The 12622-nt window shown below is 38.5% G+C and overlaps 1 protein-coding gene across 2 annotated transcripts in view; it reads left to right on the top strand.

Moving 5' to 3' along the window:
* Positions 1-9233, top strand: part of LOC124794762 (ubiquitin-conjugating enzyme E2 G2) — a 46638-nt gene extending 37405 nt beyond the window's left edge. Inside the window, exon 5 of one of the 2 annotated variants that reach the window (XM_047258379.1) lies at positions 8979-9233. In XM_047258379.1, coding sequence (XP_047114335.1) covers positions 8979-9100 — 122 coding nt within the window. In that variant the 3' untranslated portion in view covers positions 9101-9233. The remainder of the gene's footprint in view (positions 1-8978) is intronic. The other variant, XM_047258380.1, reaches the window with a different exon arrangement.
* The last annotated feature ends 3389 nt before the right edge of the window (positions 9234-12622 follow it).

Raw genomic sequence — 12622 nt, 5'->3', positions numbered from 1 at the left:
GGGAGCTTTAGGCAACGCCCAACTGAAACAGGAAAGCGACGAATGGGTGGCATTTAGAGATGAAATAGTGAAGGCAGGAAAAATCACATGGGTAAAAAGGCTGAACCCAATAGGATTCTGTGGATAACACAGGAGATGTTGAAATTATTTGATGGTAGGAGAAAATATAAAAATGTAGCAAATGAAAGGGAATACAGACATCTAAAAAAATGAGATTGACTGGGAATGCAAAGCAGATAAGCAAAAATGGCTAGAGAACAAATTCAAGCATGAAGAAACATGGGAAAGATTTATGTTGCCTGTAGGAAAATTAACAGGTTCTTTGGAGACAATAGAAGTCGCTGTAGGAATGTGGACACCCCCAGTTTCCTACCGGAACTAAGCAAAGAAGTGAGAACTAAAAATTGGAAGGAATATATAGAGGCTCTGTATTGGGTAAAAAAAAAAAAAATTGAAGACAACACAGAAAGAGAAGAGGAGGTAGGTGAAGGAAAGGTACGAGATAAGAAACTGTGAAAAAATTTAAACAGAGCATTGAAAGATTTAAGTGAAAACAAGGCCCTCGGAGTAGACAACATTCCCTTAGAATTATTTAGATCCACGGGAGAGGCAGCATTGACAAAAATATTCCACCTGGCATGCAAGGTATATGAGACAAGAGAAGTACCTTCAGACTTCAAGAAGAAACTCTAGTTCCAAAGAAAGTGGGTGCTGACAGTTGTGAATACTATGGAACCATCAGTTTAAAAACTCATGATTGCAAAATATTGACATAAATTATTTACAGAAGAATGGAAAAACTGGTAGGAACGGACCTCATGGAAGATCAATTTGGGTTCCATAAAAATATAGGAAAATGTGAGACAACACTGATCTTACATCTTATCTTAGAAGATAGGCTGAAGAACAGCAAATCAACATTTATAGCATTTGTAGGTTTAGAGAAAAGTTTTGACAGTATTGACTGGACTATACTCTTCAACCTTCTGAAGGTAGCAGGGATAAAACAGAGGAAGCACAATGTTAATTACAACTTGTACAAAAACCAGACTGCACTTATGAGACTTTAAGACGTGAAAGGGTAGCAGCAGTTAAGAAGGGGAGTGAGGCAATGTAGTAGCCTATCCTCCATATTATTCAAGCTTTACATTGATCAAGCAGAAAAGGAAACCAGTTGTGGGAAGAGAATAAATACTTTGAGTTTTGATGATGAAATTGTAATTCTCTCAGAGATGGCAAAGGACTTGGAAGAGCAGTTGAATGAAATGGATTGTGTCTTAAACAAACAGCTTATAAAATGTACACAAGAAACCAACAACAAGATAACTAAATATAGCCAAGTTAAATCGCTTGATACTGAGAAGATTAGGTTAGGAAATGAGACACAAAAAGTAGTCTTGCTATTTGGTAACTGATGGTGACTGAAGTAGAGAGGATATAAAATGTAGAGTGGCAATGGCAAGAAAAGTGTTTATGAAAAATAGGTATTTGGGATAACACCTAATGTAAATTTAAGTGTTAGGAAGTCTTGTCTCGAGGTATTTGTCTGGAGTGTAGCCTTGTATGGAAATGAAACATGGGCGATAAGGAATTCAGACAAGGAGACAATAAAAGTGTTTGAAATGTGGTGCTACAGAAGAATGCTGAAGGTTAGATGGATAGATCACATAAGCAATGAAGTGGTACTGAATACAATTATAGAGGAAAGAAATTTGTGGCATAACTTGATTAAAAGAAGTGATTTGTTGATAGGACACATTCTGAGAAAGAAGAAATTGTCCATTTGGAATTGGAGGGAGTAGAGATTTTGGATGCAGTAGTTATTTGGAGGATAAGCTAGTGTGGAGAGCTGCATCAAACCATTCCTCAGACACACAGGTCACAACAAAAATAATCAAACATAACTTCAGTTTGTAATAAATGATGATGTCCTGTGGAATTATATGAACTTCTTTACAATAAATTTATTTGTGGACATAGAGGCACATTCCATGGGTCACTGGTTTCCAGGTGTTTTGGTATGGAGGGAAATGTAATGTAATATCAGAGCCATGGAGAATGTTATTTTGTTCCTGGATTGGTGTATTGAGTAATAACTAGTGCTAGGAATTTTTAGGTGCTGCACTTCTGTATTTAAATGCCTAAGTTAGTCTTTCTTGCAAGGTAAACATTAAATGCACATCCCTAATTCTGTGCACCTTTTCTCAACGCAAGCTCATTTTTGCACCATTTCTTAATTTCAGCACCTTTTTCCACTTATTTAATACTTCTTTTGCCACACTTTATTCCTAAAGAAATAAAAAAAAAATTAACATTAGTATAAAGGCCAGGGAACCGAGAGGATTTCGTCTGCATTGAACTATTAGCCTAACGGCCTTTACAAAAATGGAGGAGCAGTTTCCTCAGAAAGAGCATGTGCTGTTTTGATGGATGTACAGGAAGCACTTGAGGGTTCTGCAAAGAAGGCAGTAGAACAGAGCATACCATAAACCCTTACGCAGGATATTTTGCAACAAACAGGGATTTCAGTTATTGACCGCAAACAAAATATGCACCAATTGTATCTGTTGATGATAAATGATCCTTTTCAATGTAGAATGTTGTTGTTGTTGTGGTCTTCAGTCTTGAGACTGGTTTGATGCAACTCTCCATGCTACTCTATCCTGTGCAAGCTTCTTCATCTCCCAGTACCTTCTGCAACCTACATCCTTCTGAATCTGCTTAGTATATTCATCTCTTGGTCTCCCTCTACAATTTTTACCCTCCGCGCTGCCCTCCAATACTAAATTGGTGATCCCTTGATGCCTCAACACATGTCCTACCAACTGATCCCTTCTTCTAGTCAAGTTGTGCCACAAACTTCTCTTCTCCCCAATCCTATTCAATACTTCCTCATTAGTTATATGATCTACCCATCTAATCTTCAGCATTTTTCTGTAGCACCTCATTTCAAAAGCTTCTATTCTCTTCTTGTCCAAACTATTTATCGTCCATGTTTCACTTCCATACATGGCTACACTCCATACAAATACTTTCAGAAATGACTTCCTGACACTTAAATCAATACTCGATGTTAACAAATTTCTCTTCTTCAGAAACGCTTTCCTTGCCATTGCCAGTCTACATTTTATATCCTCTCTACTTCGACCATGATCAGTTATTTTGCTCCCCGAATAGCAAAATTCCTTTACTACTTTAAGTGTCTCATTTCCTAATCTAATTCCCGCAGCATCACCTGACTTAATTCGGCTACATTCCATTATCCTCGTTTTGCTTTTGTTGATGTTCACCTTATACCCTCCTTTCAAGACACTATCCACTCCGTTCAACTGCTCTTCCAAGTCCTTTGCTGTCTCTGACAGAATTACAATGTCATCGGCGAACCTCAAAGTTTTTATTTCTTCTCCATAGATTTTAATATCTACTCCGAATTTTTCTTTTGTATCCCTACTGCTTGCTCAATATACAGATTGAATAACATCGGGGAGAGACTACAACCCTGTCTCACTCCCTTCCCAACCACTGCTTCCCTTTCATACCCCTCGACTCTTATAACTGCCATCTGGTTTCTGTACAAATTGTAAATAGCCTTTCGCTCCCTGTATTTTACCCCTGCCACCTTCAGAATTTGAAAGAGCGTATTCCAGTCAACATTGTCAAAAGCTTTCTCTAAGTCTACAAATGCTAGAAACGTAGGTTTGCCTTTCCTTAATCTAGCCTCTAAGATAAGTCGTAGGGTCAGTATTGCCTCACGTGTCACAACATTTCTACGGAATCCAAACTGATCTTCCCCAAGGTCGGCTTCTACTAGTTTTTCCATTCATCTGTAAAGAATCCGCATTAGTATTTTGCAGCAGTGACTTATTAAACTGATAGTTTGGTAATTTTCACATCTGTCAACACCTGCTTTCTTTGGGATTGGAATTATTATATTCTTCTTGAAGTCTGAGGGTATTTCGCCTGTTTCATACATCTTGGTCACCAGATGGTAGAGTTTCGTCAGGACTGGCTCTCCTAAGGCTGTCAGTAGTTCTATTGGAATGTTGTCTACTCCCGGGGCCTTGCTTCGACTCAGGTCTTTCAGTGCTCTGTCAGACTCTTCACACAGTATCGTATCTCCCATTTCATCTTCATCTACATCCTCTTCCATTTCCATAATATTGTCCTCCAGTACATCGCCCTTGTATAGGCCCTCTATATACTCCTTCCACCTTTCTGCTGTCCCTGCTTCGCTTAGAACTGGGTTTCCATCTGAGCTTTTGATATTCATACAAGTGGTTCTCTTTTCTCTGAAGGTCTCTCTAATTTTCCTGTAGGCAGTATCTATCTTACCCCTAGTGAGATAAGCATCTACATCCTTACATTTGTCCTCTAGCCATGGCTGCTTAGCCATTTTGCACTTCCTGTCGATCTCATTTTTTAGACGTTTGTATTCCTTTTGGCCTGCTTCATTTACTGCATTTTTATATTTTCTCCTTTCATCAATTAAATTCAGTATTTCTTCTGTCACCCAAGGATTTCTACTAGCCCTCGTCTTTTTACCTACTTGATCCTCTGCTGCCTTCAGTACTTCATCCCTCAAAGCTACCTATTCTTCTTCTACTGTATTTCTTTCCCCCATTCGTGTCAATTGTTCCCTTATGCTCTCCCTGAAACTCTGTACAACCTCTGGTTCTTTCAGTTTATCCAGGTCCCATCTCCTTAAATTCCCACTTTTTTGCAGTTTCTTCAGTTTTAATCTACAGGTCATAACCAATAGATTGTGGTCAGAATCCACATCTGCCCCTGGAAATGTCTTACAATTTAAAACCTGGATCCTAAATCTCTGTCTTACCATTATATAATCTATCTGAAACCTGTTAGTATCTCCAGGATTCTTCCATGTATACAACCTTCTTTCATGATTCTTGAACCAGGTGTTAGCTATGATTAAGTTCTGCTCTGTGCAAAATTCTACCAGGCGGCTTCCTCTTTCATTTCTTACCCCCAATCCATATTCACCTACTAGGATTCCTTCTCTCCCTTTTCCTACTGCCGAATTCCAGTCACCCACGACTATTAAATTTTCGTTTCCCTTCACAATCTGAATAATTTCTTTTATTTCATCATACATTTCTTCAATTTCTTCGTCATCTGCAGAGCTAGTTGGCATATAAACTTGTACTACTGTAGTAGGCGTGGGCTTTGTATTTATCTTGGCCACAATAATGTGTTGACTGTGCTGTTTGTAGTAGCTTACCCGCATTCCTATTTTCCTATTCATTATTAAACCTACTCCTGCATTACCCCTATTTGATTTTGTGTTTATAACCCTGTAGTCATATGACCAGAAGTCTTGTTCCTCCTTCCACTGAACTTCACTAATTCCCACTATATCTAACTTTAACCTATCCATTTCCCTTTTTAAATTTTCTAACCTACCTGCCCGATTAAGGGATCTGACATTCCACACTCCGATCCGTAGAAGACCAGTTTTCTTTCTCCTGATAACGACATCCTCTTGAGTAGTCCCCACCCGGAGATCCGAATGGGAGACTATTTTACCTCCGGAATATTTTACCCAAGAGGACACCATCATCATTTAACCATACAGTAAAGCTGCATGCCCTCGGGAAAAATTACGGCCGTAGTTTCCCCTTGCTTTCAGCCGTTCGCAGTACCACTACAGCAAGACCGTTTTGGTTAGTGTTACAAGGCCAAATCAGTCAATCATCCAGACTGTTGCCCTTGCAACTACTGAAAAGGCTGCTGCCCCTTTTCAGGAACCACATGTTTGTCTGGCCTCTCAACAGATACCCCTCCATTGTGGTTGCACCTACAGTACGGCTATCTGTATCGCTGAGGCACGCAAGCCTCCCCACCAACGGCAAGGTCCATGGTTCATGGGGGGGTCTATGTTGAAAACAGTGTCCATATTTACTTAGTGATCAGAGATGTAGGCTCACTGAAAATAACATCGAAAAAGTTAAATTTTATCTGTTTTAACAGTTTTCTGGACAAGTGTTTTTAATAATATTGTATTGTGAGACTTGTTTTACGCTGATTTCTGATTCGTGACAATATGACAAGATTGTGTGCCATATATGATGTAAAACTGATTTCGATGTACTTTGTATGAATGTTAACTTATCAAATTCCACCTTTTGTGACTAAGTTATAGCACATTCGTTGCAAATTGTTAACATAAATTTTACACCTATCATTCCCGGTTCCAGTAAAAACCTAAGACTGTCTAACATAGCATTTTTTCTCAGCTGTATGCAGTTATAGAGTGCTAATCCTTCAGATGTTAGTGGTTTTTCATAATCTTAGAGACCACTGGGACAGAAGACTAACTGTTCATAATTTTCCGAGAAGTGGCATAAGTGATTAATGATATGTGTGGAGTCTGTTCTTTCGGATATGTGTGAAAGAACAACATTTTGATCTGGCAACCACTATGAATTGAGACACAAAGGAATTACAGACATTGGCTACGAGTGGGCATTGTCTTAACTCAGTGGGGAAAGTTGAAAATTTATACCAGACCGGTATCGTCGGTAAAGCAGCTGCCAGACTGAGATTCATTGGAAGAATCCTGAGGAAATGCAATCCGAAAACAAAGGAAGTAGGTTACAGTACACTTGTTCACGCACTGCTTGAATATTGCTCACCAGTGTGGGATCCATACCAGATAGTGTTGATAGAAGAGATAAAGAAGATCCAACGGAGAGCAGCGCGGTTGGTTACAGGATCATTTAGTAATTGTGAAAGCATTATGGAGATGATAGATAAACTCCAGTGGAAGACTTTGCAGGAGAGACGCTCAGTAGCTCGATGCGGGCTTTTGTTGAAGTTTTGAGAACATACATTCACCGAGGAGTCAAGCAGTATATTGCTCCTTCCTATGTATATCTCACGAAGAGACCATGAGGATAAAATCTGAAAGATTAGGGCCCACGCAGAGGCATACCGACAATCTTTCTTTCCACGAGCAATACGAGACTGGAATAGAAGGCAGAACCGATAGAGGTACTCAAAGTACCCTCCGCCACACACTGTCAGGTGGCTTGCAGAGTATGGATGTAGATGTAGATGTAGATTCAAATCTGGGTCTCCTGTTTACTAAGCAGATGCTGTGACAACTAAGCTAACCAGACACAGTGGTCATTGCAACTGCATGGACTAACCTAGGCCCGCATCTCCCCCGGTCAGGCTCAAATTCTCAACTTACCCCACAATACTAATGTAGTGCCCCTTGCACATTATCCACATTGCTCGCAGTGTTTCACCAATTGTACATCTGCACTGAAGAGATCATTGGCCATCCTCACCTTGATTATATACATGGGATGTTCGAAAAAACAAACATATAAAAATTAAGATGAGGACGGCCATTGATCTCTTCAGTATAGATGCACACCCGGCTCAGCTCCTACGAGAATCAGCAAAATGCAGCAAGTAATGAGGATAATGTGGTGTGTAGTGGGTAGGTACATTGAGAATTTGGATCTGACATGCAGTTGCAGTGACCGCTGTGTCCGAATGGCATAGTGGTCAGAACATCTGCCTAATAAGCAGAAGACTATGGTTCAAATCCCAGTGCAGCACATATTTTCAACTTCCCCCATTGCTTTAAATCAGTGCCCACTCACAATCATTGTCAGTTATTCCTTTGTATCTCAATATTTAATGACTTGTTTCAATAACTTAAATTGTTCAACTTCAGGTTTGAGTATTCACTATTGTTAATTAAATGAAATCTTTTGGTAAAAAGTAACTACCTGAGCTACACAATAAAGAAGTCTAATATATCTGCATCAGACGCATGATCATCTCTACAAGTACACTACACATAACTCATAGAAACATTTATCAAGGGTTTGATACTGGTATGTTAGAAATTTTTGATTTTGAAGTACAGTACAATTGAACCCATTTTCTTAAGATTTAAATGTGGTGCCAGGATCGTAAGAGTCAGATTTAAATTGAGGCTCACACAAAACTGCAGGGGTACATTTCAGAAATTGTGAAAAATCCATTATTAGGTATTTTGCATTGAAATTAGGTACGCATCTTTTAGAAATGCTACATTTACTATCAGTGTTGGTTATAATGATGTTTTGATTTATGAGATTTCAAGAGAGGTTGGGGGGGGGGGAGTTATTTTTTGCCCTGTTAGTGTGTTTCACTATGTTTTCCTCTACTCTAGTACATTCTTTTCAGTTGCTGGGGTATTCATTGGAAAAATTACCTAGTTCTTTGCTTGTTCCTTGAGCGACAATGTCTGTTCTGCAGTTTCTGAGGCCATTTTCTTTTTCTGGGTTGTCTGTTGACAGTGCACAATATAATCTCACTTTTATCGCTCTTTCCATCACTAGAACCACAATCTTTATTGTAAACTTCCACAGTCATTGTCTGAAATGTGACTAAATTTGAAACTACTGTCTAAATCATAGTTCCTTCACAAAAATTGTACTGTCTAGAAGCCATTTCCAATCTGGCGATAGCAAATGCTATAGATACATATTTGCATCTACTAAAGCACATGCATGGACCACCTATGGACATATGATCACACTACATCGAAAGCTGTGCGTATGCAAGCTGTGATAACTGAAAGCATATGTACAAGAAGTGCATGAAAGAGCCATCAAGTGGCAGCATGACAGTATATCCTCGTCAAATTATGTGAATGGGTTAAGGAATTGTGTACAAGGCACTGGCTAGATGAGCCAGTTCTCAGGTTGGAGGAAGAGAAGTGCCTGCGTTTCCAGTACAGCCATGCTTAGGATTGACAACAGCTTCATTTTTATATAATAAAACTTATAATGAGCCACTGACACTGTAAAAGCATATGGTTTTATTTTATTTTAATAAATCTATTGCTGCACCATTTAGATTTACCAGTTTGTTAAATATTTTGACTTCATTACTGTAACCTCTGTTTTAAAAGTGCAAAACATGGTGATAAGTGTTGCCATTCCTCTTTTACACAGAGCCAAATGATGAGAGTGGTGCAAACGTTGATGCTGCGAAGATGTGGCGGGAAGATCGTGAAGAATTCAACAGGATAGCAGAGAGAATAGTCAGAAAAACACTTGGATTGCCTCCGCCATAATCCTGATTTGTTAAATATCCTTTCTTTGTAATGTGATATAATAGAAACCTGTGACCACCAGTTCAATATTTGTGCAGCATGTCTTGATTTGCAGAATTCTAGCCCATTTGAAATAGCAAGTTAATTTATGAAACTTTTGTTGTGCCTTTATTGATGACATTGAAAAAACAGAAACTGTCCCGTATACATTTTTTTCAGTTTATTTTATTATACACATGTTCGTATAATTATATAGAAAAACTGTACATCATCTTGGAATTTACAATTGTGGTATCTTGGTGTATATAGTTCTTTATTCCTTTTTTACATTTTTCATGCATATAATGTCTATTGTTAATAAAACCAGTGGGTTTCTGGTTAAACTGTACAGTTTTTGTGTCTGTTTATCTATACAACACAAAAATAAAAATTAATAGTGTTTTCTTACCATAAACTGTACTACAGTACTCAACTGCCATGGTGTTGCATCAAGATACTAAACTAATATTCAGGAGGATTGGTGTATTGGTCACTGATCAAGTTTTTCGGAAGTTTTCTGAAACTGTATAATGAGTGGCTAGGTGGATTTTTTTATGAGCACAACTGATCATTAGTATTTTAAAGGCTAATGGAACAATAAATATATAGTAACAAAACGCAATATGATGATTATCCTGAATTAGGTGCAGCTACACTTACTTATAATGTCTTACTTATTGTCTGTATAGAAAACAATACTAATCCTTTTAAGCAATCTTAAAATTTCATCATTCTGAAATAGAAGTGTGGTAGTAAGTCATCCAACACCATTTTATGTGTATGTATTTTGATTTCATAATATTTATGAGGTGTCGTCCCAAAGTTCGCTAGTATAGTCTCTTATGTGATACTTAGTATCAATAGGATATTTCATTTTAAGTTCTCTCTCACACACTGTAGCATGCGCTTTGGGCAAATGCTTTCAGTTAACTGAGAGACTGTCTGCGCCACAATAAAAACACTGAGCAGGCTGCACATCATTAACCACTAAAACTGTATTTAAAGTAACCTCTCCCACATGTTAGTAGAGGGTGTATAATGACTCCAGGTTGTGTAGTAGACATAACGCTCAAGCATCATAGCTCAAACAACTTCTGCACACCTCTTTTAGTTATGTTATGTCTGGTGCAGAGAAAAGTTCATGATACATGTGTTGAAATATTCATCTTGAGGTTAAAGATTACTTTTTGCCTATGTTTGTTTTCAAGTAGCTTTGTTTTGGGAACGGGTTCGGCTTTGAGCAAACACCCAAAATGAAGAAAAATTGTTTGATCTAGGTAGAATCATTATGCAAAATCTGTTAACATCTGTTGAAGCTATATGAGAGAGCCCCAAGAGCAGTGATTCAGAAGGCCACAGTTTAAAAAATTATGAAAAAGTGTTTCTTGTTTTGTTGGAATGTAAATTTTAGTAGCTGCATAAAATTAATGATACCAATAAATAAGCAAGGGAGTTTGCTGTGGAATTTCTCAGTGAACAGTTGTTAATGAAGACTGTGTTCAGTGATTAGTCTACCTTTATTGTGTATGGCCATGATCATCAGCTTAATGTCAAGAAACATCCTCACGAAACCTTGCTCAGAAATTGACAGTGCATCTACTGTTGTTGTTGTGGTCTTCAGTCCTGAGACTGGTTTGATGCTGCTCTCCATGCTACTCTATCCTGTGCAAGCTTCTTCATCTCCCAGTACTTACTGCAGCCTACATCCTTCTGAATCTGCTTAGTGTATTCATCTCTTGGTCTCCTTCTACAATTTTTACCCTCCACGCTGCCCTCCAATACTAAATTTGTGATCCCTTGTTGCCTCAGAACATGTCCTACCAACCGATCCCTTCTTCTTGTCAAGTTGTGCCACAAGCTCCTCTTCTCCCCAATTCTATTCAATACGTCCTCATTAGTCATGTGATCTACCCATCTAATCTTCAGCATTCTTCTGTAGCACCACATTTCGAAAGCTTCTATTCTCTTCTTGTCTAAACTATTTATTCTCCACGTTTCACCACGATACATGGCTACGCTCCATACAAATACTTTCAGAAACAACTTCCTGACACTCAAATCTACACTCGATGTTAACAAATTTCTCTTCTTCAGAAATGCTTTCCTTGCCATTGCCAGCCTACATTTTATATCCTCTATACTTTGACCATCACAGTTATTTTGCTCCCCAAATAGCAAAACTCATTTACTACTTTAAGCGTCTCATTTCCTAATGTAATTCCCTCAGCATCACCCGACTTAATTTGACTACATTACATTATCCTTGTTTTGCTTTTGTTGATGTTCATATTATATCCTCCTTTCAAGACACTGTCCATTCTGTTCAACTGCTCTTCCAAGTCCTTTGCTGTCTCTGACAGAATTACAATGTCATCGGCGAACCTTACAGTTTTTATTTCTTCTCCATGAATTTTAATACCTACTCTGAATTTTTCACTGCTTTCTCAATATATAGATTGAATAACATCGGGGACAGGCTACAACCCTGTCTCACTCCCTTCCCAACCGCTGCTTCCCTTTCATGCCCCTCGACTCTTATAACTGCCATCTGGTTTCTGTTTGTAAATAGCCTTTGATCCCTGTATTTTACCCCTACCACCTTTGAATTTGAAAGAGAGAATTCCAGTCAACATTGTCAAAAGCTTTCTCTAAATCTACAAATGCTAGAAACGTAGGTTTGCCTTTCCTTAATCTTTCTTCTAAGATAAGTCTTAGTCAGTAATGCCTCACGTGTTCTAATATTTCTACGGAATCCAAACTGATCTGCCCCGAGGTCATCTTCTACCAGTTTGTCCATTCGTCTGTAAAGAATTCGCGTTAGTATTTTGCAGCCGTGACTTATTAAACTGATAGTTCGAAAATTTTCACATCTGTCAACACCTGCTTTCTTTGGGATTGGAATTATTATATTCTTCTTGGAAGTCTGAGGGTATTTCGCCTGTCTAATACATCTTGCTCACTTGATGGTAGAGTTTTGTCAGGAATGGCTCTCCCAAGGCGGTCAATAGTTCTAATGAAATGTTGTCTACTCCCGGGGCCTTGTTTCGACTCAGGTCTTTCAGTGCTCTGTCAAACTCTTCACACAGTATCGTATCTCCCATTTCATCTTCATCTACATCCTCTTCCATTTCCATAATATTGTCCTCAAGTACATCGCCCTTGTATAGACCCTCTATATACTCCTTCCACCTTTGTACTTTCCCTTCTTTGCTTAGAATTGGGTTTCCGTCTGAGCTCTTGATATTCATACAAGTGGTTCTCTTTTCTCCAAAGGTCTCTTTAATTTTCCTGTAGACAGTATCTACCACCCCTAGTGAGATAAGCCTCTACATCCTTACATTTGTCCTCTAGCCATGGCTGCTTAGCCATTTTGCACTTCCTGTCGATCTCATTTTTGAGACGTTTCTATTCCTTTTTGCCTGCTTCATTTATTGCATTTTTTTATTTTCTTCTTTCATCAATGAAATTCAATATTTCTTCTGTTACACAAGGATTTCTACTAGC

The sequence above is a fragment of the Schistocerca piceifrons genome, chromosome 4 (genome assembly GCF_021461385.2).
Source record: "Schistocerca piceifrons isolate TAMUIC-IGC-003096 chromosome 4, iqSchPice1.1, whole genome shotgun sequence".
Taxonomy (NCBI): domain Eukaryota; kingdom Metazoa; phylum Arthropoda; class Insecta; order Orthoptera; family Acrididae; genus Schistocerca; species Schistocerca piceifrons.
Note: the sequence above shows the minus strand (reverse complement) of the source record. Positions and strands in the feature narration are given on the sequence as shown.